The following is a 26,887-nucleotide window of genomic DNA, read 5'->3' as shown; positions in this document are numbered from 1 at the left end:
TTGAGTGACAGCGCTGTCAGCCAATCGTTGAAAAGGGAGGCGAAGAGGATTTTTCAAACCTCAGGAAATGGGAAGGCGAAGCAACTTCCATAAAAAAAAGGAAACTACTGGTAATTCGAGAGCTGTCTAGCCTCCCAGCTGGCAGCCTGACACCTGTATCTTCTTTCAGCACCCAACATTTTATTCTATTTGAATGTCCTTTTTTTGGTTGAGTTCTCAAATTCAGTTGGAAGTTTGGATATGGTTTCTAGTGTCACTCAATCAGGCGCCGCGTGAGCTCGAGTGAAGAATCGGTTAGTCCAAGCATCACTCTCTGCGTTTATCGGACATTATTTCAAAATGACGGATGTGACGCTTCAGGTAAGAAATAAATTAGATCTATTTTACACAACAGCCTAACTGTTATGGTTAGTAATGGAGTAATAGGAAACACAGAGTGCTGTTTGGAGATCAAAGTGCTGTTTGGAGATCAAGTGACGTTAGTCAGATGGTTAACGTTCAACGGCTCGTGTTTACATTTCACTTTGGGTGAGTCCCGTGTCCCGTCTCAACGGTTTTCAATCATTCAAGACACCCACAATATATTTTTTTAGCAGTGGAGAAATTATTATAAAGGATAAAAAATAAAATGTCAAATATGAAGTAAACCATTAGACAGATGCTGTGTTTATGGCCTCATGTTATGTGCCGTAATAAGGCTGTTTTATAGCTTTGTCCGAACAATTAAAATCAATAACGTTAAACATTTTCAGGTTGAACGGGTTTGACAGGACTTAAGCTTCCTCTGTCCCTCACTACAGGCTGCAATGTAACTCAAGTTATATGTGTTTGTGAAAAAGAGTGACATTTAAGTCTTTTGTTATTTAAAGTAGTTGAAATGGTCATGTTATGAATTTATCACTACAACACTATTTGACAGCTTGTTAAATACTGATAATGTAAATACTGTTAATGTTAGGTGTACCTAACAGTGCTCTTCTCTCAGATCACAATAATTTCATTTTTAGAGGTCGCTTTATTAATTTTTAACACAAAATTTCTGATAACATCATATAACATGGTTACCTGATTCTGAACAAAAAGCTGACTGGCACTTGTATGCTGACTTTTAATAAGAGTCGCAATGCATCATTGTATGCAACCTGCAACTTGTTAAATTTAACTTTACTGTAACTGCACCACAAGTGGGCACTATACATTGGCTTTAAACAAAGCTGTTTTGACATTATCAATACATATGCTAAATTTACGAACAAGCATGTTAGCTTGTTCATACAATTTACAATACTGTCTCTGAATGTCATCATCATCGCAAAGCTCAGTTCTAATGATGTGACCAAGATATTTGAACTTATTCACCACAGGTAACTCCTGTAGAGCCAAATAAAAAGAGGGAAACATGGCCTTACGGTCCTCCTTTGTCCTCGCCAATATAACAACACTCTTTTTGGTGTTAAACTTTTAAATTATATTGCTCAGCATAGTCAGAGCAGACTCTGAGCAACTGTTGCAGCCCAGCAGAGTAAGGTGACATTACAACTAGGTCATCTGCATTCAGTAGATGGTGCAAAAGTCTTTCTCCCACCATGCAGTCAGTCTTACAGTTTTTAAGTCTTTGAGTAAGATCGTCCACATAAAGGTTAAAGAGCGTGGGTGACAATATTCCACCGTCTAACTCCATTTGTCTCTAAAAAAGTCTCCGATGTTGTTATGCCCCATCTAACCCGCATTGTTTGTTTGTGCCAAAAATGCAGAGCATGGACTAGGTGTGGGGGAACCCCTCACTGCTGTGATTTTACAAATAGCTTTCCATGATTAATGCAGTCAAAGCTTTGGAGGCAACTAAGAAGCACAGACACATGGTAGAGTTCTGCCTTCTGTACTTACTCACAGCCTCTATCAGTCCCATGCTTACTTTTAAAACCAAACTGCTCATCATTGGTAATAACATTTTGCTGAAATCGGTCCAGTAATTAATTACAGGTACCAGCAAAACAGAAAGCATAGAACTGGGCAATGTGCCATGAATCAACATTCCAGTAAAATAACCATTATTTAATCATTAACCATTAATAGCCATTAATAAATGTAGGTTTTCTTCCTTTCATTTAGCTTTTTCTTACCACTGTAGTTTGACAATATGCAAGTGTCTGGAAGTGTTTAAAGCCTCATATGCATACAGATATCTATATTTGCGTTTATGGTGTAACTGCTTCAGCTGCTCTCCACATTCAGCTCATATCAGTGACCTTATTTTCACCCTGTTCATTGCAAGTCCACATTATCAATATCAGTATGTTCACACTTATTTGCTTAATTTATTATTTGGTTACTATAATGAAATTATCTGTTTACTTAAAGGGATAGTTCACCCAAAAATTAAAATTCTGTGGTCATTTATTTACTCACCCTCAACTTGTTCCAAACCATTTTCTTACATTTTCTTGTTTCTGTTGAACATAACATTCAGCAGAAGAAAGGAATTCATTCCAGTTTGGAACAACTTGAGGGTGACTAAAGGATGACACAACTATCCCTTTAACACTTTTTTTTTTTAAATCAGAATCTCAGACACCTGCCTTACTTGAACTGTTAAGTAGATGTGAGTGTTTTATCAAAAAGGCTGCTGCAAGCTAACAAACACTTGAAGCATGTTGATTTTTGTTGTAGTACTTTCTCAATGTCACTTGAACACCACAGAGCAGCTGTCTGCGGGGTCTGGCTGAAGGTGACCTCATGGACCCTGAGTTCCAGCAGCGTGTAGAGGATGCGATTGCCCTTCTCCGGCAGGAGATCCAGCGGGAACTGAAGATCAAAGAGGCGGCTGAGCGGCTGCGGCGGGCGGTGACCAACCGGAAGAATGCTGCTGACGTGGACGGTCAGCTTCGAGCCTCCAACCGTAAGCTGGAGCAGCTCCACTGGGAGCTCCAGGAGCTGAATGCACGCGCTATGGCCACTCAGAAAGAGACTATTACAGGTGAGAGCAGGAGGGTGGGATCATTCTTTGACATGATCTAGTGAGTTTTGATAATTGATATAAGAGACAACGAAATTTCTCCAATAGTTTCGTTAAAGTTTCCATCCTATTTTCTACTTATCTGATCTTCGTTCATTATGACAATATAATTGTTATTTTATGTTTCAGCAATCTAAAAAAGGATTTAAATATTCCATCACTCATGTTCTTGTTCAGTAAACAGCTTTAATTGCTTCACATTTCTTTATAAAGTGCAGATTTCTTTTTGTCTTTGACTCATTTGCTTTTCGTATAAAAAGAAAACAATGAAAACTCTTGTTTTCTCAGATGATGCCACCTCTCCAGATCCATTCCATTGGAAAGAGGTCACATCACCCTTGGGCAGCCGTGTCCGTTCTCTGAAAAAACAGCTTACCATGGAGCTTAAGGTGAAACAAGGAGCTGAGAACATCATTCAGACATACGCCAACAGTTCTGTCAAGGTGAGGATTTCCCCCTGCCCACCCGCCATCTTTGCCCCATCTTTTTTTTCCCTGTGCATCTTGAAGATGAGTAACTTGTCCTCCACTCCACTGTGTGTATTTAAATCGGTCTGGGTCGCTGCCAAAAAGCTATGAAATATGATAACATGCACACAAAAGAGGTTCCAAGTCCCCTCCCCCTCCGTCTCTCCATCCTTTATAACCCTTTTAGAGCGATAGTCCCATGACCTCTAGCTAGCCATGAGTGTATTTGAGCCTGTGTGTTTCTATCAGACAGGGCTGCGATAATGCTGCGGTGTCTGGCTGAGAACACTGTGTGCTGGCAGCTCTGTGATTTATGTCTGTGCTAGATTCAGACAGCTTGAGTACCGAGCCTTGATCTCACACACACACACACACACTCAAGACACTCACAGATGTGCTCTAAAACATCATCCCTTTGAGTCTGAAGAGGAAGAGCTTGCTGGTACTGATTCGGTTTCTCCTGTCCTGGGCCTGGCGACAGCAACAACCCATGTGACTTTGCTCCAACCAATGCCGAAGCATTCGGGTTAGGGCCAGCCCGGGCAGGGCACAGCAGCAGCAGCAGTTCGAGGTGGCTGCCTCCTTTGGAAGGAGATCTGAAAACAGCGTGTGAGAGAGAGAGAGAGAGAGAGAGGGAGAGAGAAAGAGGCAAAAAAGAACAAATGTGAAAAGGGGAGGGGAATAGTGAGCAAGCAAGTGGGATGCAAGGACAGTAGAACAATAAAGAAGAAAGAATGGGGTGGCTTATCGGATGCTGATCCTTGATCAGCGATGTGCGGGTCTGCTATACGACATAAACTGACATGAACAGTTTTGAGGACTGAGAGCAAAACACAGGAGGGAACGTCTGATGGGGGTGAAAGAAGAGCAAGGGGATGTCATACAGCTATCTGGAAGTTCACAAAACATGACAGATGACCTCTTGAACTGCTTTGAGAGGGGGAGAGCACTATGGACGGTATGGTTCGCTTCTTCCATTACTTCTTGAGTGGGTCTTTTCTGCAGGTTTCAGAGGAGGTCACGTTGTTTACACTGAAACTCCATTGGACATTGCAATCATTGAGTATTTCATTTGCTTAATGTAGTCACTGCGCTTCAGGATAAATGGCTCTCTTGAGCTACTTTAACGTCACAGCTCATAAAGCTCTGGGGCAGAAATTGCACAGTCCGTGTTTGATGTTTGAGTATGTTTGGGTGTGGTGTGTATACCTGACTGCTTCTCATGATGGGAAAGAGAGGAGTTTAATGAAGACTGCTGCACTTTTGACCTGTTGGTCTTTGTGGGAATTTCTCATCTTGGCTCAGCTCAGCTTAAAGCTGTACTGTGTGGTTTCTTTGCTAATAGTGTCATAGAATAAAACTGCAAAAATGACTCTCTGATTTCCCTAACGCATCCCCTTTTGTTTCTTTATCAGGCTGGTTGGGATGTTCAAACTAACAGAATAATGTTTTGATCGCACCACAGTGTTTACCTTTTTTTGGGACATATGAATGTCTTGTACTGTAGCTGTCTCTGCATATTACAGGGTTTCCATTATCACGGAAAACACATTCCTTTGAAATATCACAAAATATTTAGGCCTAGAAAAGAATTTTTTTTTTTTTTTTTTTTTTTTTAGGGAATATACGTTTAACACTAGATTTATTCTGCTTTAAGGTATTTAATTGGCTAGAAAGTTACAGATATCAATTGGCTATGCTATATTGTTGAAAATATTAGTATATTAATATATTTTAATAATAGTAAGTTCATATTTTAAATTAGGAATTCTGAGAATTAGTACTTGACAGAAATTGAGATATTTATTATTATTATTATTATTATTATTATTATAATCATAAATGCCTAGAAGAGTCATGGGAAAAAATCTTTCAATTTTACTGGTCAAAATTAGTACTGTCAAAAGATTAATAGCAATTAAAAGCATCCAAAATCAAGGTTTTTGTTTATATAATAAATTTGTGAGTATTCTGTGTGTGTTTTTTTCTGTATATATATATATATATATATATATGTATATGTATATATATATATATATATATATATATAAATAAATACACACAGTATACACGTATATTATGTGAACAAAATTTTCTATCCTGGATGTGATTTAAATGTTTGACAGTCACAGTACTAGTCAAAATATATATCAACATCATCAAACATCACTTTATAAAAATTACAATTCCATCACTTTTCTTTCTAGTCTCTGACTGTTTGTTCTTTCCTCTGACAGTGTCCTCACTGTTTGTTCTAATGCAAATGCAAGATGTTCAGTCTCTATCTCTCTATCGCTTCTGTTGTCACTCCCCAGGATCGGAAGATGCTGTCCACAGCCCAGCAGATGCTGCAGGATAGCAAAACGAAAATCGAGCTGCTCCGCATGCAGATTGTCAAAGTCACGCAGGCCAGAGATGGAGAGCGGGAGACCACACAGCCAGAGGGTAATCAATTTGTAAAGAAAACATGTAGGAAGTCATGATCATTACTTTTTTTGTTTTCATTTATTTCACATAGAACATTGCCACTTAAAGAAATTGACAATACAGCACTAAAACTTCACTAAAGGCTTTTGGGATGTACAAAATCACAGTCTATAGCAGAGTTTACCAAAGTTCCTTGGAAAACAGTCAGGTGTTATTCCTACAGTGACATTGGCCTATAAAATTTCATACCAAATTCTCAAGATGATAATAAAAAAGGAAACCGGTTTCCAAGGCAACCAGTTATTGACTTACATAGTGTGTGCGGAGCCCAGTCTTTGCCGTTTTCACCTAGGCATCAAAGCTTTGACATCAGCAATGCAGCATCATCCCCCATCTTATTAGAGAAGTTGCTTCTGAGAACATATTTGTATATTTTTGAACTTAATCTTAAATGTCAGTTTTGCATTTGAGGTAACCTTTCAGTATTATATTTGGGTGTGGTTTGTTTTAGTTCCTTTCATGTTATTTGAACACTCACCTGAGCATTCACCAGATGCATTAGAAGCAAGTGGCATGACATGACACAATTCAGTGGTTCCCATTTTAATTGATTCTGTCTACAATGCAAGCATAGCAATACTGGGCTCTTGCATTGTAGCTCTGTTGTTACACTCGCCTCCAGTGTTGATTTAGTGTTAAGGTTAGTATGTTAATTTCCATTTAATTCAAATGCTTCAATATTTATTCAACAATAATTTATTTTGTGATATGTAATAAATTACTTAAAAAAAGAAAAGTATATATATGAATATATGAATGTACTTTTTACTCTATGAATCCAAAAACCGTAAAGAAAGCTTCTGCCTGGTTATTCCCTATTTTATTTTGTTTATACACATGTAATCACCAGGTGGAAGGCTAATGGGATGGTGTTTTTTTTTGCTGCTAAATGCTGTTTATTTATTTTTTTGCAGGTCGCCCCTCTGAGACAATTAGTCCACTTGAACTGCGGGTGGAGGAGCTCAGGCACCATCTGAAGATTGAGGCAGCTGTGGCAGAAGGTGCCAAAAATGTGGTCAAGCAGCTCGGTGTACGCAAAGTGCAGGACCGACGTGCTTTAGCAGAGGTAAGTGCAATTATTGGTCTTTGATATAAAGGCTTTTCAGAAACCAACAGCCATGCATGATGCATTCTGAATGGATTGACTATCTGTAAACTACAGACCGATATACTGTTAAAGGAATGCTCCACCCAAAAAATGAAAGTTGGGTCATTTTCTCACACTTGTGTGGTTCCAAACCTGTATGACTGTGGAGCATAAGTAGGTATTTTGAAGAAATTTGGGGACCCAACATCATTGGAGTCCATTGGCTTTCATTGTATTGATAAAAAGGCCTATGTATTTGAGTAACAATGTGACAGACCTTGAAGTGGTTTTTGGAAGTTTTTTTATTTACTCCTGAATTATGAGCATGTACAGGTGCTTCTCAATAAATTAGAATTTCGAAGAAAAGTTCATTTATTTCAGTAATTCAACTCAAATTGTGAAACTCATGTATTAAATTAATTGCACACAGACTGTAGTACTTTAAGTGTTTGGTTCTTTTAATTGTGATGATTTTGGCTCACATTTAACAAAACCCTCTCAACAAATTAGAGTACTTCATAAAACCAATAAAAAAAAAACATTTAGTGAGTTGTTGGCCTTCTGGAAAGTATGTTCATTTACTGTACATGTACTCAATACTTGGTAGGGGCTCATTTTGCTTTAATGACTGCCTCAATTCGGCGTGGCATGGAGGTGGTCAGTTTGTGGCACTGCTGAGGTGGTGTGGAAGCCCAGGTTTCTTTGACAGTGGCCTTCAGCTCATCTGCATTGTTTGGTCTCTTGTTTCTCATTTTCTTCTTGACAATAGCTCATAGATTCTTTATGGGTTTCAGTTCTGGTGAGTTTGCTGGCCAGTCAAGCACACCAACACCATGGTCATTTAACCAACTTTTGGTGCTTTTGGCAGTGTGGGTTGGTGCCAAATCCTGCTGGAAAAGGAAATGAGCATCTTCAAAAAGCTGGTCAGCAGAAAGAAGCATGAAGTGCTCCAAAATTTATTGGTAAATGGGTGCAGAGACTTTGGGTTTCAAAAAACACAATTGACCAATTCCGGCAGATGACATTGCACCCCAAATCATCACAGACTAGGGACGGCACGGTTCGCAAAAAACCCCCCCGAACCGTTCGGCACGTGCTGGAACTGCGGTTCAACTTAAATCTGACAAAGCATCTGTAATATGGTTTGCTATAAATAACACGTAAAAAAAAAGGCTTCAGCTTATATATGTTTCTGTTGATGTATGCGCAATCTGGCTCCCAAGACATTACAACAACAGCGATGAGGAGAAAAAAAAAACCTGGACAAATTGTTCACTCTTGTTCAATGCGAATGCTGTTTGCTGGAATATGAGCAGTCATTTATTCTGTCATCACGGAATATGAGATCTGAATAGCACATGTTGATATGTGCTAAACTCATTTAAGCTTTGCCAGTTTAAACATTTAAGAGCCAGAGGACGCGATCTCGTGCACGCAGTGAGAAGATTTGTGCATGCGCTCAATGAAAATTTGCAAACTCGCACCTTAAACGTGCACAGATATTAAGCTCTCTCTGAAGTATTGTTTAAATGGACAAATTCAGACAAAAACACTTCTGTGCATGGTGGCTCTTGATGCCTTGACAATCCTCATAAGGCTGCAGTTTCCTTCGCTTGGTTGTGCATCTTTTTCTTCCACACTTTTTCATTCCACTCCACTTTCTGTTAACATGCTTGGATATAGCACTCTGTGAACAGACAGCTTATCGACTTCATTTGGATTTTTTAATTTTGGATATAAGACATATACTATATAACTGCTATAATATATACAGTTAGTAGCTTTACATTACTATCATTCAGAAATGTAGCTCATATTGCTCTTTGCTGAGCATCTTTATTGTTTTTGTGTCCAGGCTCAGGCCCGTTTGCAGGAGTCCTCTCAGAAACTGGACCTGTTACGTTTGTCTCTGGAGCAGCAGCTTGGAGAACTTCCACATGACCATCCCAAACGAGCTGCTATTAAAGAGGAGCTGACAGTGGGGTCCTCGCCTGTCGTTGGGTTGCATAGAGATCGTCTGTGCTCTTCATCTTCAGCATCCTCTTCGCTCTTCAAACCAGCCAGCCTTACAGGTATTGACACAGCTGAAAGTTAGCAGGATTGTTATGTTTTTAAAGGGATAGTTCACCCAAAAATGAAAAGGCGATGTTTATCTGCTTACACCCAAGGTAAATAAGATGTAGGATACTTTGTTTCTTCAGTAGAACACAAACTGAGATTTTTAACATAAACAGTTGCAGTCTGTCAGTCTTATAATGGATGTGAATGGTAATCACGACTGAAACGTACAATAATACAAACAAACAAAAAAATTGGACAAAACCAAATTAAACCCTGCATTTTGTGGCGATACATGTGTAATGACACAAAAAGACCGTTCTGTGCAAGAAACTGAACCGTATTTATATTGTGTTTTATTTTTTTGTTTACCTCTGATTAGAGTCCTGCAACGGGTCAGGTACCTGTGGGTACCTGCGGATACCCGCATAAAAGTGGCTGAAACGGGTGGATTTTGACATTCCTAAAATACACGGGCAGGGATGAGTGCGGATAATTAACTCCTTGCGGGCGGGTAGTAGCGCGAATGAAAAATCTATCAGCACTCGGGTAACCATGCATAAATGACTGCTCATATTCCAGCAAATGGCATTCGCATTGAACAAAGTGAATGGTTTGTCCACTTTTTTTTTTTTCTTCTCTGTGAAGAGCCAGAATTTGCATCCATCAACATAAACATATATTAGCCGAACCCTGTTTGTTTTATGTGTTATTTATAGCAAACCGTTTTACAGATACATTGTCAGATTTAACCGTGGGTGGAGAAGTATAGTTTGAAATGTTTTTTTTTTTTTTTTTCGCTAACCGTTCCATCCCTCATTCAGACACTCTCTGTGGAGGGATGGAAAGGATGGTCAAGGATGTCTTCAACTCCAACCATGCTCTGTTCACCCCTCTCCTATCCCAAAAGCAGCACAACTGTTTTCAACATTGATAATAAGATTGAATAATAGGAAAAGTGTTCTGGGCACCAATTCTGCATATTAGAATGATTTCTGAAGGATCAGTGACTTTGAAGACTGGAGTAATGGCTGCTGAAAATTCATGCCATCACAGGAATAAATTCCATTTGAAAATATATTTCAATAATATATTGATTGGTATCATTATGCAATGTCTAAGTATAGAGGAAATTAAAGTAGAATCTAATCCGCTTTATGTGTGTATTGTGCAAATTGGTTTTCTTAATCCTGTTGTACGTACATATGGTGGCTGAATAGTGTATAATTTGAGTGTGTGTTTTCAGGGCGTCTGGAGGTCAGACTGATGGGTTGTCAGGACCTGCTGGAGTCAGTTCCAGGCCGCTCTCGGTTAAGCAACATGTCCTCCGCCCCTGGAAGTCCCTCTGAGTCCAAATCACTGAGGATAAGAACCGGCCTCTCCACCCGCAGCACCAACGGCAAGCCCACCAAGACTGATGAGCTCTCAAGTGAGTCTCACAGGGGAAGCAATGTGAAATATAATGGATTTCACTATAGTCTCACTGTGGACAGTGACAGAACAAAACCTTTATCTGTATTTTCCAACCTGGTCCAAATAGATGAGCCTAAAATAGATTAAATAAACAGACTCGATGGACTTAAATAGAATATTTAACTTAATTCTTATGTGACAGTAATTCTGTAAATATTTATGTATGTGGATTTTTTTCCCCCCATTAAGATGGTTTTATAATTGTTTTTTTCTTTTAATGCATTTTCTCTTAGCGGAGATCAGCGCTGTATTGAAGGTGGATAACAAGATAGTGGGTCGCACACATTGGCGGCCGCTGAGTAAGGAGGCCTGGAATCAGAGCTTTAGCATCGAACTCGAACGGGTCAGTGCCAACTAATTCTACAGCATACAAGAGTTTTGAATTCAGATCGGGAGCTCGCCCTTAATGTATGCCACAATATCAGACTACTTGTCTGAGTGCTTTTATACCATGCAATTAATAACTGTCAATCATCCCAGATAACACTTGTCACATCTGTTTTACGGAAAGTGCCTGTGATGGCCATTGGCTAAAGGCATTTCCTCACCTTCATTAAGGCAGCTTTACTTCCAGAGTGCAATGAGTCGCCTCCAGAGTAATCCAAACTAATCCCTCAACATTACTGTGATCGTTTGCTCACCATTTTGACACAGACTCTGGCCGAGTCAGCCCGCAGCTCTCTCCAAGCTGATTCAGCTGTACCAGTGGAGACTGAGATCTTATTTCGTTATTTGTAGATTACTGAAGCAAAAGGCTGTGCTTCACATCTGTTTGATAAATGGGGAACCATTTTGCTGTATCCGTCTTGAAAGTTTTGATTGTCTTTGACACAAAGCCATGTTTTCTGACTTATAACTAAGTCTGCACATTATGAAGAATCTTGAGAAATGTGACAAACAGGAAATCATTTCATAACACACCATTTATGCACATCATACCTCAGGAATCCAGTATTCTGATTCGTGATCTGGAATATAATCATCATAGAACTAATAAGTGCTGTTATACTGCTTTGGATTTAATAGTACAAACCTTAAAAGGCATGTTTCATTTTTCTTCAAATTTTAATAGCCATATTTTTTATTTTATTTCACTCTGTATTTACTGCATTTACACTACAATTACATTGCTATGTTTAAAAGTTTAGGGTCTTGAAGATTTATTTTCCTATAATACATTTTATTTAACAACCATTTACTGAAATGCTCAAAAGTGACTTTTATAATATTACACATTTATAGAAATAAGCTTTCTTTCACAAATAATTACTGTTCTTTTGAATATTCTTTTTTTGAAGCCAGCTGAAAAATGTGTCACAATTTCTACAAAAATATTAAGCTCCAGAACTCTTTTCAACATTAGTAACCGAGCACCTAATCAGGATATTAGAAATATTTCATGTGACACTGAAGACTAAGGTAATGATGCTGAATTGTACAAATGATGAATAATTAATGAAGAACTACAACTGCAATTCATATCTGAGTTTGTTTGTTGTTGTTTTTTGACCCCTGTAGTCTCGGGAGCTGGAGATTGCAGTTTACTGGCGAGACTGGAGGTCTCTGTGTGCCGTGAAGTTCTTGCGTTTAGAAGATTTCCTAGACAACCAGCGGCACGGCATGTGTCTTTATCTAGAACCACAGGGCACACTGTTCACAGAGGTGAGAGAACTGAGGTTACAACACCGAGCCAAGGGTTGATACAGTTTGCAGCAGCTATGCATTTCATTTAGGACTTTCTGCAGAGGTTGATGCATAATACTATTTATAATGTGCTTTGGTTTCAGGTGAGATTCAACAATCCTGTCATTGAGCGGCATCCTAAACTACAACGACAGAAACGAATTTTCCCAAAAGAAAAAGGTGTGCTTGACCTCACATTTTATCTGTTGTCGTCTTCATAGATGGACTGTGACTCATAAGCGATTTGCTATAATTTCTCTCATAATCACTTGATTGCTTTTAAAACTACCTGACATTATGGAGCTATTAACTTGAGATGTGCTTTGGAGCTCAGCGCTTAAAAAAAGATGTTTCAGACTATTGCGTCGTATTTGTATATTAAATGGCTGATTTAATGTCTCTCTCAGGGAAAAACTTCCTGCGGGCAGCACAGATGAATATGAACTTTGCCACTTGGGGGCGTCTAATGATGAGCGTGCTGCCCCCCTGCAACAGCACCATCACCGCCTTGAGCCCCCCTCTGCCTGGTTCTGAGCCCTTGTCCCCTCCACCTGTGTCCACGCCCCCTTCCTCTGGGTGAGACATACACCGGTGTCCCTGGGGTTTGGTTGAGGAAAATCTATCCATTAAGCTGAATAAAAAGTGATTCTCTTTCTGTGTTGTGGCTGTTTATCGCAGAGACTCAGCAGTTGTTAAACTGAATTTCAGTGAGGAGCGTCCTGCCAAGCCCCCGCGCCTCCACTTGGCACAGAACTCTGTGACTGAAGCATCACTTTCTGGGGTATGTCTTGAGGACAAACACTTTCTTTTTAATTTGTAGTTCTGTATTGCTCTGGTCAAGTTAAAGTTGTAATTATGTGTTTTGGGACTTGTTTCCCAGACTCTTGCCAAAGTGAATTCATCTGAGGATAACCAAGGTCTCAAAGGCAGGCCTGTATCCCAGCCTACACCTCAGTAAGTCAATATGTTATTTATTAATGCTATTATTATTATTGTCGGTCGAATCTTAGACTGAGGATTTTGAATCATCCCTAACCTCTTAGGTCTTAAATTTCTACCTGTGACCTGTCCTACATCTTTTGATAGTCAAATAAATCTGCATTCTCTTTCCTGTAATAGCTCTTCTTCTCAGTCTCACTGTATGTTGTATATATCCTGTTTCATAGGAGGAAAGAGGGGGTGCAGATGGAGGACTTCAACTGCATTTCTGTTTTAGGAAGAGGGCACTTTGGAAAGGTAAAACTGCAGCTGTCCTTCTGTACTGTAATCGGATGACTCTGGATGGTGCTGGTGACTCCGTGTCATTGTCGACTCTCATTAAAGGTCCTGCTTGCTGAATTCAAAAGGACGGGGAAACTATATGCCATCAAAGCTCTGAAGAAAGGGGATGTTGTGACCCGGGATGAAGTGGACAGGTGATGTTCTGTCAAAAATGTCTTCCTGTGCATCACAAATGGGTTATGGATAATTTGTTGTCTGTTTACAACATGGTTTAATGGCTCTGCATTAAAAATAAATTAAAAAAACAAAAATATATAGCCACATTTTATACTTTTATCACTTCCAGTTGTATTTGGCTTGTATTGTATTGTGAATTCATTTCATTTTTGTTATAGTTTAATGTGTGAGAAGAGAATTTTTGAGACCATAAATGTGTCCCGTCATCCTTTCCTGGTGAACCTGTATGGGTGCTTCCAGACGCCTGACCATGTGTGCTTTGTGATGGAGTATTCACCTGGAGGAGACCTGATGACCCACATCCACAACAGCATCTTCTCTGAACGGCAGGCTAGGTACACACACACACACACACATACGGTGTCTGCGTTTACGTAAGTGCTACACTTTTTCAGATGCACATGCTGAATATTTTCAGCATTGTATATTTTTGGCATTGCCACTTTCCTATGGCTGTGACTGTAAACCGGGGATTTTTCTGCCAGGTTTTATTCTGCATGTGTATTACTAGGCCTGGAGTTCCTGCACCAAAACCGGATTGTATACAGGTATATAACTACACTATTACTTCTAATAATACTTAACTAAATTCCCAATTATATGCGTGTATGAAATGATGTATATGATTTTATGGACGATTTCTCTCTTTCCTCCTTGTAGGGACCTAAAGCTGGACAATCTGTTAATGGATTCTGATGGCTTTGTGAGAATTGCAGATTTTGGACTTTGCAAAGAAGGTACATTTTAAGAATACAATTTCTCCTGCAGAACATTTTTTTTGTTCAACTCACATGACCGTATTTGAGCAGAGAGTCAACAAAGTCTTGCTGCCAATCAGGTATGGGATATGGCGATCGCACGTCAACCTTTTGTGGCACCCCAGAGTTCCTGGCCCCAGAGGTTTTGACGGACAGCATGTACACCCGTGCAGTGGACTGGTGGGGTTTGGGTGTGCTTATCTATGAGATGCTTGTGGGAGAGGTCAGTCCTGGTCAATACAGATTAACTAAATTGTTGCCGTGTGTATGTGTGTGTTTGTGTGTGTGTATGTGCATGCGTGCATTTGTGTGTGTGTGTATACATATATACACAGTACTAAAGATTTGTATTTCAAATAAATGCAGTTCTTTTAACTTTTTTTTTTTTTTTTTTTTTTCAATGAACCCTGAAAAAATGTTTGATGGCTTCCACAAAAATGTTAATCAGCACAATTATTTTTAACATTGATAATAAGAAATGTATCTTGAGCACAAAATAAGTATATTAGAATGTTTTCTAAGGATCACGTGATACTGACTGAGGTAATGGCTGCTGAATATTCAGCTTTTGCGTCACAGGAATATTTTACATTGTAAAATAGAAATCAATTAAATAGGGGTGCTCCGATCACGATCGGCCGATCGTTAATGCGCATCTCGTCAGTAAAGCCGGTTCTCTAATCAGCGGTTAATTCGATCAGGTGCGTGATGTCACATAGAGCAGCTGTTACTACACAGAGCCTTTGTTAACTGAGAAGATGTGCAAAAAACGCTGAAAATGAAGTGGATTTGCGCATCTTCTCTATTAACAATGGCTCTGTGTAGTAACAGCTGCTCTATGTGAAATCACACACCTGATAGAATTAAAGGCTGATTAGAGAACCTTTTACTTTACTGTAAAAGCTTTACTGACGAGATGCGCATAACGATTAGCACCCCTACAATTAAAGGAGTGGTTCACTTTCAGAATGAAAATTCCGTCATCATTTACGCGTCTTCCTCTTGTTCCAAACCTGTAAGACTTTCTTTCTTCTGTTGAACACGAGAAGATATTCTGAAAAATGGTGGCATCTGAAACGTTGATGAGCACCATATACTTCCATAGTAGGAAAAAAAACTATGGAAGTCAACGGTTAACTTCGGACACTACCGTTTTTTGGAATACCTTCTTTTGTGTTCAACAGAAGAAAGAAACTCATGGTTTGGAACAAGAGGAGGGCGATGACATAATTTTTATTCTGGAAGTGAACTACTCCTTTAATTGAAACTTTAATAACATTTCACAATCTTATGGTTTTTACTGTTTTTCTGGTCAAATAAGAGCCTTCTTTTTTGAAAGACACTTCTTTCAAAAGCATTAAGAAATCTTATCCTTTGTGGCTGCCAGTCTCCATTCCCCGGTGATGATGAGGAGGAGGTGTTTGACAGCATAGTGAACGATGAAGTGCGCTACCCAAGGTTTATGTCCCCTGAGTCAGTCTCTATAAAACAAAAGGTAAGCACTTATCCCTCTTGGAGTAAAACAAATTGAAATTGAACTGAAAGTCCATCTGACTCGGACTCTTTAATGGCAGTTGTTGCAGAAGAACCCTGAAAAACGACTGGGAGCAGGAGAGCAAGATGCCAATGAAGTGAAGAGACACAGGTTCTTCCAGGTGACAGACACTAACTGAATAGTCTGTGACTACCTTAGTGAAGCCTCTTTTAAATTCTCTTTTTAAAAGCCTTGTTCCTCTCTGCAGGGCATAGACTGGGAAGCCCTGTTGGCCAAAAGAGTCAAACCTCCTTTCCTGCCGTCAATTAAAGCCCCAGCAGACGTCAGTAACTTTGACGAGGAGTTCACGCGTCTGAAGCCTGTCCTGACCCCTCCGCAAACCCCGTTCTTCCTCACCACCGAGCAGCAGGAGTTCTTTGCAGACTTTGACTTTTCTGCCCTGCACTGACTTCCACTCGATTAACCTCAGAAGGGGTTGTGACATATCAAATCTCGGCTTTCTTTTCTCTCTGTTGTCTTTATGCAATTATTCTCTCTCTTGTTCTCCCTTGAGATATGCAGTCGAATCAAGTGAAGCTGGCCTCGTGTCACCCTTTAAAAGCTGTTCATGAAGCTGGCTGCAAATGTGTGCTTAAGCTCCAAAGACAGTCCTGATTGGACCGTGTGATCGCCCCTGAACTGTGCGCCCACCACTGTGAGTAAGCTCAGATATGCTCAGCTTTTAACTGCCCATCCCTAAGATACATGTATGTTTTTGGTTGGGTTATACTGTTTATCATGTCAGTCTGACCAGCTGTTAAAAAGTCTTCCTGTTACAATGAATTATGATGCCAGAATATACCTGCACTGTTGCTGAACACATGATTGTCAGATTCAGACGGAAGGACTGAATGCTGTGCCGTTTTTAAGGTTTTCTGATGTAGCGTAGATCCAAGCGATACATGCGGCTGGAGCGTCTTAAGCTTCTTAAGTTCCAGACTGTAACTATCGGCGTGCGTTCCCGGTGTTAGATCATGCAAATTCCTCCCCACTTAGTCTGTGTGATGTATGTTCATGTTAAACCCTCACATGTTGATCTCTGGTTGTTCCTAATCTGGATTTGATTTAGGATTGGTGCCCCAGATAAATGTTGCTTGTTGAATTCGGACCAGTTGTCAACTTTCCAAACGGAGCTCTTTACTGTACTTCCAGACATCTTGTGAGTTTCGGTTGCAAACGGCGAGTTGCTCGATGCCGTCTTTCTCTTTGTAGCCCTCCTCTGGACAAATCTAATACTGCGGAATTAGACCAAGCGTATTCTACTCGATGTCTTAGCATGATGCAGTTAGCACATTAACTCGCTAAGCTGATATTTAAACATTAATATTGATATTTTGCTTTCAGTGTCATATTACAAAGCTTATTACGTTCTTCGTTATTTAAGGTGTTTGTCTGTATTTTACTTTTGACTACATAATTGTATCACACTGTAAATGTGCTTTACTACTGATATGTTACACTGTGAACAATGCGACACTAAAATATTTAAATGCAAATTGCCATTTCTATGAGCCACATGAAGGACAAATAAATATCGAAGTAAATGTAAAAGAAAGGGATGAATGTATTTTCAGAAATAAAATACAATGTAACCATGTTGTTCAATTTATTGAATACTGATGTATCAGCATTACACTGAGGAAAGAAATTGCAGAAACGGCACAAATCATTCATGAAATCTCAGCATTAATACCGATACATTAAAAACACTAAAGTGTAAAAGTTAAGGAAACAATTTAAAGAAAATGAAATGACGTAAAAGCGAAAACAATTATTGCTTTTTATGACTGAAACAGTTAGAATTTTCTCTAAATATTAAAGTCACACTGTACTGCATTTATCAACAAAACATTCCTTCGCTCTTCTCTGGCTGTCTGAAATGGACAGAGATCTAACCGTCAAACACGTGTCACATGCACTTTCTTCTTTCTCTCTTTAAGATGCTAATGTGTAAATATGAAAGGACCTTTTTAATATAAAAATAAATAGTTTTTCACCAAAAAACAAACAAACAAAACAATGTCTGTAATGTTGAACATTACAGTATTATGTTTGTATTCTAAATTGTCAATTAATGTTCATTTCCTACATTAAATGAGTCGATTATGTTAGGTCTAGATAAACCAGAAGATTTAATATTATAAAGTCACATTACAAGCATATTGAAATTTCACCAATGATATATAAAGTGCTATAGGAAATTATTTGTATTATAAACATGAACTTCTAGTTACCCTGTTTGAAATGGATCTTAAAAGGGGATGTCAATTTTCTAAAAAAGTAAAATAAAAAATAAAACTGTAAAAAGTATATACAACTGACTGTATTTTACAAGTTCAATAATTGCACAAAATGATTGCTGATGTAACCGTTCATCATCATCTGCTGCTGCTATAAAATTAGCTGAAGGACTATCTCAATTACTTTTGTTCAACAGCTTTTTAGAACCATGAAAGAAATTACAGGAGCAGAGCCAAGATAATAAAGAATTAGCATATAACATTTTAATCTCATCTCTATGTATTGCATTATTTGGAAACCACAATTCAGCTCTGAAAAACGCTATTGTGATTTTTGTTCTCAATTAGCTATTAAAATGTGCAAAATCAGCAGAGGCCAATTGTCAAAGTTCTATGTGGGCAAAATATTCACAAAACACCTTGATAAAAAATGCTCATTCTGACCTATTTGATTACGCCGGATCAAACGTCATTGCAACGACAAAGTTCATGCATTTAACAATCGCTTTCAAAATGGAATTAGACTTCCGTCCAATGGGTTTTTTATTTTTTTGTCACAGCAGTCGTGACTCCAAGGAAATTATACCGTATCGTTGCCTTGCTTGAAATACACATGCTCCCAAACCACTGGTTCCCAAATGCAGAAGAAGCTCCAGAGATTGCGCAGAGTCCCGCGGTCAAAAGGGTTTTCGTCCGCACCGCAGTGCTTGAGGTAAGAGATTCGGTGTCGAGACATGAACTCCCATGTGGTGGTATTCAGGGACACCAGGTATAAGTGAGAGCCCAGGAGGAGAAGCACGGTCAGGGACAGGACAGCCACCGCCGCCGCTGCTCCCAGGAGCACACCGTTGCTCCTCAACCACAGCTGCCAGGTGGGAGCGTGACTGAAGCCGGACCTGTACGAGATAACTGTGAGTCCAGTTTAAAGAGATTTGCTTCTTGATGAAATTGAGAACACCTTTTATAGTTGAAAAAGCATGGGAACTAATGCACTTAGGACTATTATGTCCGCACTGCTGGACATCCCAGGTTATGATGATGTAAAAGTATTACTACCAAAGTCTCTCTAAATGGATTCTAGAGTCCTTGATATTACTCACCAGGCCATGTACAGTCCCCACAGTAAGACAACAAGCTGGACCGCCAAATAAAGCACAAACCAGCGGTGGTTTCTCTCCCCAACGCAGTTCTCGATCCAGGGACAGTGATGATCATAGCGCCGCACACAGTGCTGACACGTCTGGCAGTGTTTGGATCTCATGGGTTGCTATGTCAAAGTGTGGATTCATTATTACAAACAAATTAAGCAGTCATGTCTGTACATGAATAAACCTCTATATTTATGCATATAGTCCATCTTTAATAAGTGACAGCGCACCTGTACCAGACAGCGTCCGCAGCGCCGCAACCGTATGGACTTGGTGCTCTGTGGAATCATATCCTGTGTTTCTTCGGCAATACCAAGTGTGAACTGAAATACAGTCAGATGATGCACGTTTGCTGTAAAATCAGCGTTAATGAGCTGATGAAGCATCAATCATAAAAATGGGAAAAATTATATAACTTTGATAAAAATGATCTTACTAAATAATCTCACAAAAGGGAATTACTTTTGATTAAATGAATCAGTGTAACGATTATTATAAGATCACCACCATGATGAAATCCAAACAGCAGTCGACTGTATTCAGCCGAATGAGGGGTGGCACTAGGCTTGCTATTAGTTACGCAATTGTCCATTTGCTGAGGGGTATGTAAGCTCAGTGTTGTCATCTTTGTGTATGCTATTTCGGCTAAATGTAACTAGTTGAGCTTTCCTAAGTCCTTTTCTGTTCTGGACCCCAGACAATTTTTTTAATGTAAGAATGTAAGAGCCCTTGAACAGCTCTAATAAGAAAACAAACAAAACGAATGAATGAGTTATGTTATTTTCTTTAAGCAGCTGTGCATTAAATGATTTGCCAAGCTTAGGTTATCATTTTTCTTTTCTGCAGCACAATTTTTGTTTGGAAGCATGAAACTAACCGTATATTTTCATCAGATATTTAATCAATCATTAAATCATAAACCGATAAAAGCTGCTCCTGCCCCTCTACTCACTCCACTCCGATCCCATTACTCTGCTTTAGGGTGGCAAAGCTCATTTTTAGGGTGCCCCTTGTGGACACACGGCCCTGAACATATACCCATCCCTTACATCTATTATGTATTAACCTGCAAGTCACAGTCAACAGACGGGACAAAGCCAGGGTCCATGAGAGAAACTGCAAAGTACAGCAACACGGACACCAGGACCAGCAGCACAAAGAGAACGGGCAGTGTGAGCTCCCCCAACTCCTCCTGTCTGCGGAGGTCTGCGTGGAAGCAGAAGAGTGAGTAGAGTGGAATACAGTGGCACAGAAATGAAAGTATAATTGTATAATACAATAAATTTGAGTAAAATAAAACAGTGGAAGCCCATATGACATATTAAATGCTGGAATACACTAAATGACTTTTAAAATCTGAACCGATATTAAAACATTAGGCATCAGAAACTGGTCACATTAGTAAACCGATGGCATCATGCACTAAACGACTGCCTGAATTAATCGCCTCAATGTGAGGATGACAAATAAAAACCATGTGAAATTGGCAGCACCAACATGTTCAGAAAGATCTGGGCAGGAGTCGTGTAGAGCATTCAAGCCTTAAATGTCTATTATGAGATAAAAACTTTGTCATCATTTTGATTTGATCTTATAATTATGATTTAGTATGTCAATCTGATCATTTTAATTTCCCATACATTTTTTGCCATAACATTTTATGTCAGAATTTTGACTTTTTGGCATAATTTCTAAAGTTTATTTCATAATTTTGACTTTTTATGCCACAACTTAGCATCTCATTCAACTTTTTGGCATAATTTCAACTTTTATCTAATCTTTTCTTTCGACAGTGGAAAGTGTGCAGTAGAATAGAAGGTAGCAAAGAATAGAATGTAAACAGTGTGCTAGAGCAGAATAGGTAAAGATCATCTAAACAGTACTGGACCTCAAACACACTGTGATGCAGAATTCAGTTCCTCATATAGCTGCTGTAGCCATCAAATAACACGGCCATAGATGAGGCAGATATTCTCGCAGTAGAATCAGCATCTGTTAAGAGCACTTACCGGTGTCGTGGAGGAAGAGAATCAACGTTATCACCCATGTCAAGATGACATGAGCGGTCCTCACCAGGAATCCTGATCCGAACACATTTTTGAACATCCTAGCATATTTCTATATACTCCTAAGCATGCATCCTATGTGTGCTCGAAGTGAAATGCATCTTATTCTCAGACTCGGACCTCTGTAGGCAGCTAGTTGTGTAGCCAGCTCATAACAAACCCAGTTACATTCCAGCTGTCAAGTGAGCTCTTGCGCTAAATTCCAGAACAAGAATCATTTTTCACCACAATATTTCACCCTAGCATGGAATTTTTTAAGCTGCACATCTAATCCAGCAGACTATAGCATCGTAACGCAACCGAAGCGCGGTACTTCATTTAGATACTGTGTTTATCTCGCTCTAATGAGCTTGTTGATGCCGTTCCGCTGCTTAGACGTGAACCGTGTAGATGTCACGTTTCCTATTGGTCAGCTGTGGTCACGTGACGTCTCAGCTAGAACCGAGCCAAAGGAAAAGACAACACAGTATCTGCAAATGCATGTGATTTTATTGCTATGGTAAAGTTGTATAAAATTATATACTATGAAAAACAAGGCGATACAAACTAATAAAAAGATGACATTGTATTTTTAATCATACAACAATTTTTATAAACAATTTATTGCCCTCTAACCTTTTAAATAATTATATATAATTATGTAATAATTACTGGGGTCAGTAAGATATTTTAATTAAATGAATAGTTTTATTCAACAATGATGCATTACATTGATTGTGACAGTAAATACATTAGTAATTTAATAATTTGTTACAATATGTTTTTTTATTATTATTATTATTATTTCAAATGAATGCTGCATTTGATCTTTCTATTCCTCTTAAAATCCAGGGGGGAAATGACGGTTTCAAAAACAACTGTTTTTAACACTGATAATAATAAGAAACATTGACATTGAAGACTGGTTTAATGGCTGCTGAAAATTAAACAAAACAATACAAACAAACATTAACATTTCAAAATATATGAAAACAACTTATTTTAAGTTGTCATTTCCCAATATGACTTTTTTTTCTGTATTTTTGTTAAATGCGGACTTGGGGAGTATTTTTAAATATCTCACCGACCCCAAATTTCATTTATTTATTTTTGATTAGTAAACATCCCTTTGATTTCTTTTTTTAAATATTTGCCTGGCCCTGGTCCTAGTGGAATCCTCAGTTGGAAACATTATGTAGTTTGCAAAAGATTCTTGGCTTCATTCTCATCAAGTAGAAAAGGGGACTTCAAGTTTTTCTGTTTCAGCAGTTTTTCCAGACCCTGCAAAACACAGTTAAAATATAACCATGTGTCATGGAGGGTAAAAATGAAAAAAAGGAAAGAAAGAGCGGTCTCTTGTACTCTCTCCTGAAAACAGGAACACTACTCTGACATCATTCGCTCACTTTCACATCATGCTCCACATGTTCACACTTGCTTCTTATTATTTTTTCACTCTGGGCCTCTTGCCTATTTTTTGTACTAACTGTGACATTTTGTCATCAAACAACTATATGCAAAACACTTTAAAATATTGCAAAACCTAAAATGTTAACCTAAACATTACAAAACCAAAAATGTTAACCAAAAATTAATACCTCGCCAAAGTATGACACAAGTGGAGAGATTTCACAGATTGCTGGGGGGTCTTCATTCTGTGCCATACTGCAAAAGAAAGAGTAGGCCAAGTTATTATAAACCACACACCATCTTATCTGCCTCAGAATAGTTCATTTTCTGCAGGAATGGGTCAATTCCTTTCAGGTGAAGCCAATCTAGTGGTATTGGATTCATAACAAGAATGGAAATGTTTGGTGAGGTATATACTGTACTTGAGGAAACTTGTAAATGAAGCATTTACTGTACATTAAGTGATTTGAACCAAAACAATCCCTGGTAAGACATGATACTTATTTACCTGATATGAATTAATGGCTTAATATGTTTCTACTGATTCAATAAAGGGTATGTTGTGTTATTACCTATGTTTTGGGGGGATGGGTTTATCTTGCTCATCCAGGAAGTTTCCTCCAGCTGCCAGAGCCCAGCGGTAATGTTGTGCTAACAAGGATCGGCGTGCTGTAGTCGGTGTGTCCAAAGGCGCCCCATCAGCATTTTTTAGGGGTGAGAATTCCTCCTCTCTCAGCACCTCAAAGGCGACAAATTTCCTGCATAAAAACAAAAACAGATGATGGCGAGGAAGATGGCGATAGCCGAATTTGCCCAATTTAACAGTAGCTGTAAAACACACTTTGAGAAGTGAAAGACGTCAAAGACAAATTTTTCCATTTTGATGCCGTTGGGCTTGGTTGGTTTCACCAGGTTCCCTTCTCCATCCACAAATGGCACTTTCTTGATTGCCACATGCTGCTTCAGCTGACTTTCAAACTTTCTGCAGGGAAAAAGCATTGAAATAGGAATTATTTTCTACAAAGGGCTTTGTTTACAGATTAGCATGAATCAATGTTGCTAATTCTTTAACAAATACATGGATTCTGGGAGCATGTGCTTTTTAAGTGTAGCTTCTGACTAGGCAAACTGGTACATTTCGATTTTAGGTGTCCTCGTACAGTCCTTGTCACACCTACACTATTACACATGACCTACCAGAATCAGTTGCCATTCATAAATCTTCTCATTTTGCCTCTTGGGATAGTAAAGTGTCCATCGCATGCATACTTCAAAATGTTGGCGGAAGTTGTAAATCATCCAGGTGCTTTTCGAAAACTATTAATTCGGACATACTACTATTAGTATAATTAACTATTAATTTGGACCGACTGTTTTTTTTTTTTTGCATATTATATAGTTGGGAAGTATTCAATTTCGAAAGCAGATATTTGGGGTTTAGATATTAATGGCATCTTCAAGTTATTAGATTGTTTACTGATCATTTTTTTTTATTCTATTATATTACAACAGAACATGATAATTGTATATTTTATATAATATAGCAGAAATGCCCTTTATGGACAATGGAAAGTTGACTTAAGAAAAACTTAAGGAATTGGGATTGAATATTAAAACTGTATGTCGACCACATACTCAGCCACTTCCTTTAAGAAGCCTCGGGTAAAGAAGTGGTTGCAGATGTTCCCAGCACTGAACAGGAGCTCTCCTCCTGGGCCTCGCAGCTCTGCGGTCTCTGGTTGGATCTCACTGTACTCGATCACCTGATACAGACCATCCACACGACACACTACTCCAACAGGCTCCGCAGGATACGCCTTATCCACCACCTGAAAAGAATAAAGGTAAACATATCTAATTAGGCATAAAAAATACATTAATAATGGTAAACAAATAATGAATGGGATCTAATTTGGGCCTGCAGACTGAATATTTTTACCTTGGCACCACAGTCTGCTCCTTTGTTTACACAAAAGCCAATAAAGACTGGGTCTGCCATCTTCACCAAGATGTTGTCCACACAGTACACATGAAGATACTCCACACCCCTTCTCTCCATGTCCTCTAAAATCTTGTTGTCCACTAGAGCACGATATAGGCCGCCATTTCCATCTTAAGTGAACATAGGCATGAGATGCAAACATCATTTGGTTTAAGTGACTGAACTAAAACAATTCATTAATTTAACAATTATTCGGCTAATTTCATAGAGCTGATGAAAATATAAACTTCTGTTGTATTATATTTTAATCATTTATGAACTCCCCCTCTCTGACCTGGTGCCATGGCTATTTTGTTTTTCTTCTCCAGGATGATCTTCCCATCAAAGCCGACGGCTGGTATCATTCTCTGCTCAAACATGACTACATTGGCTGGACAAAGACCAAAATATTCATTGTCTCTGAAGAACTTCTCTGTGGGTCCCAGAGTGAACTCACTGGTCATTATGTACCTGTTCACATATCATTAAAAGATAATTCAATACATGTTCATTTGGAGCGTTTCTTCAACTACAATCACTTGATTGTCACAGGGGTTATTTTATCCTTACCCCAGACTTGAAAAACTGGATACAAATATGAAAACAATTAATTACCTTAATTACCTAATTACCTAATATGAAAACAATTAAAAACCTTAATTATGAATGTTTTAAACTATGTTCTAAATATATATAAATAAAATGTATTTATTAAAATATATATATATATATATATATATATATATATATATATATATATATATATATATATTTAAATAAATACATTTTATATATACATTTACACAAATTACAGCTGTCCTTGGTTTTGAGGTAATTTGACATTTGTTGGTTGAGAAAAATAAGACACGTGTCCAAAAGTGTTCATAGTTAGCAGAAAGCACAGAAAGACCCTAAACTGAACTACAAAAAGAGCCATACCATGGTATTGTGCACCTACAACCATGCTTCACATTGGCCAGCTCTTGCACCTTTTGGATACGCTCAGCTTGGATCTGGTAAAGGGTTTTCCCACTTGGAAGCCCAACATTGTACATGCCCTTGGGATATGACACTCCAAGTCGAGTCCCCTGACCACCAGCTAACAGCAAAACAGCCACTCTGTCCTGGGAAATCTGCAATAACCCTGAGGATACAAGTCTTTCAATGTAAGGTTACTTTTAACCACATTGTAAAAATGTATAAAACAGTTGCTTTATATTATTTTGTGAACATTGGAGCTGTACCTTCATCACCCCACATCTTAAGTCTTTCTTTGTCACTTTTACGCACACTTCCGATGAACTCTGGAGGAACGGGCTCCATGCGCGCGTCTAGCCGACCATCAGCACTCGAGTGTCGGCTTGCAGCCTCAACAGCTGCTCGGCAGTGCTCGAGTAAGTCTTCGGGCTTGAGCTGAGAAATCTCCTCCAGAAGCGCACTGCTTTCTTCCGCAGAAAGCTCAGACCAAAACTGTAAAACATGGCTCTGCCCTGCAGTTTCTAACCTCGCTTTAGCAGCCTCGAATGACAACATTTTTTCTCCTTTCTGGAAAAAATGAATGATCTGACAACAAACTCCGAGTCGAGTCGACTCTCTTCAGAGGAGACCCAATACGTGTTTTCACTGCTTGCAACTCGTGATCAGTGTGTGTCTGGTACAATAAACGTATCACTTGAGTTGCATATAATTGGCGAAATAACAGAAAACTACTGTCAAGGCATATTTAGTTTACACAAGTCATTAGGGAACTCCCCTTACGGCTGACTGTGTCTTAAAAATGTAGATGCTTTGGCTCCTCACTAACAGCTCGAATCAGTTTAGGTATCAATGTTTAGTTATAGGAACGTCCCAAATGCTGTCTAGGTAGGCAGCTCGGTAGGTTTCCAAACACAGCCAGTATTTACTCCATGTCTGCTGATGAATGACTTCCTCAGAAAGCTAACCGCTGTCATGTGATTAGTCTGCTGAGCTGCTCTCCTTCCCCTTTTACTGTGAGGAATCACTTTACATCAGGGATCAGTTCAATCAAAAACTTATTTTGA

The 26,887-nt window shown here is 38.9% G+C and overlaps 3 protein-coding genes across 6 annotated transcripts; 1 reads left to right on the top strand and 2 right to left on the bottom strand.

The window, feature by feature from the left end:
* Positions 1-17,616, top strand: LOC113075078 (serine/threonine-protein kinase N2-like). 3 transcript variants are annotated; one of them, XM_026247803.1, is made up of 22 exons: positions 1-360; positions 2,701-2,977; positions 3,305-3,459; positions 5,799-5,928; positions 6,885-7,036; positions 8,913-9,129; positions 10,362-10,544; positions 10,822-10,931; positions 12,107-12,250; positions 12,376-12,451; positions 12,679-12,847; positions 12,950-13,052; positions 13,152-13,225; positions 13,438-13,507; positions 13,595-13,686; positions 13,888-14,064; positions 14,215-14,277; positions 14,390-14,466; positions 14,568-14,710; positions 15,875-15,982; positions 16,062-16,142; positions 16,230-17,616. In XM_026247803.1, exons 1-22 carry the CDS (start codon positions 340-342, stop codon positions 16,428-16,430), a joined length of 2,823 nt encoding a protein of 940 aa, XP_026103588.1. In that variant the 5' UTR covers positions 1-339; the 3' UTR covers positions 16,431-17,616. The 3 variants fall into 3 exon arrangements, with proteins under 3 accessions (XP_026103588.1, XP_026103593.1, XP_026103599.1); XM_026247808.1 differs by lacking the exon at positions 1-360 and adding an exon at positions 414-528; XM_026247814.1 differs by lacking the exons at positions 1-360; positions 2,701-2,977; positions 3,305-3,459 and adding an exon at positions 3,494-4,441.
* On the bottom strand, positions 17,614-21,912 carry LOC113075099 (probable palmitoyltransferase ZDHHC12). 2 transcript variants are annotated; one of them, XM_026247836.1, is made up of 5 exons: positions 21,419-21,912; positions 20,476-20,615; positions 19,640-19,732; positions 19,362-19,528; positions 17,614-19,170 (listed from the first exon to the last, which is right to left on the bottom strand). In XM_026247836.1, the coding sequence occupies exons 1-5, from the start codon at positions 21,513-21,515 to the stop codon at positions 18,939-18,941; spliced, it is 729 nt and encodes a 242-aa protein (XP_026103621.1). In that variant the 5' UTR covers positions 21,516-21,912; the 3' UTR covers positions 17,614-18,938. The 2 variants fall into 2 exon arrangements, with proteins under 2 accessions (XP_026103621.1, XP_026103612.1); XM_026247827.1 differs by having other exon boundaries at positions 17,614-19,157; positions 21,419-21,910.
* A 336-nt stretch (positions 21,913-22,248) lies between these two features.
* On the bottom strand, positions 22,249-26,773 carry uap1l1 (UDP-N-acetylglucosamine pyrophosphorylase 1, like 1). Its single transcript, XM_026247790.1, has 9 exons — positions 26,090-26,773; positions 25,785-25,989; positions 25,141-25,316; positions 24,804-24,976; positions 24,500-24,693; positions 23,706-23,846; positions 23,437-23,622; positions 23,053-23,119; positions 22,249-22,735 (listed from the first exon to the last, which is right to left on the bottom strand). The coding sequence occupies exons 1-9, from the start codon at positions 26,376-26,378 to the stop codon at positions 22,646-22,648; spliced, it is 1,521 nt and encodes a 506-aa protein (XP_026103575.1). The 5' UTR covers positions 26,379-26,773; the 3' UTR covers positions 22,249-22,645.
* Between the last annotated feature and the right edge of the window lie 114 nt (positions 26,774-26,887).

The sequence above is a fragment of the Carassius auratus genome, chromosome 5, assembly GCF_003368295.1.
Source record: "Carassius auratus strain Wakin chromosome 5, ASM336829v1, whole genome shotgun sequence".
In the NCBI taxonomy this organism is placed as follows: Eukaryota; Metazoa; Chordata; class Actinopteri; order Cypriniformes; family Cyprinidae; genus Carassius; species Carassius auratus.
Note: the sequence above shows the minus strand (reverse complement) of the source record. Positions and strands in the feature narration are given on the sequence as shown.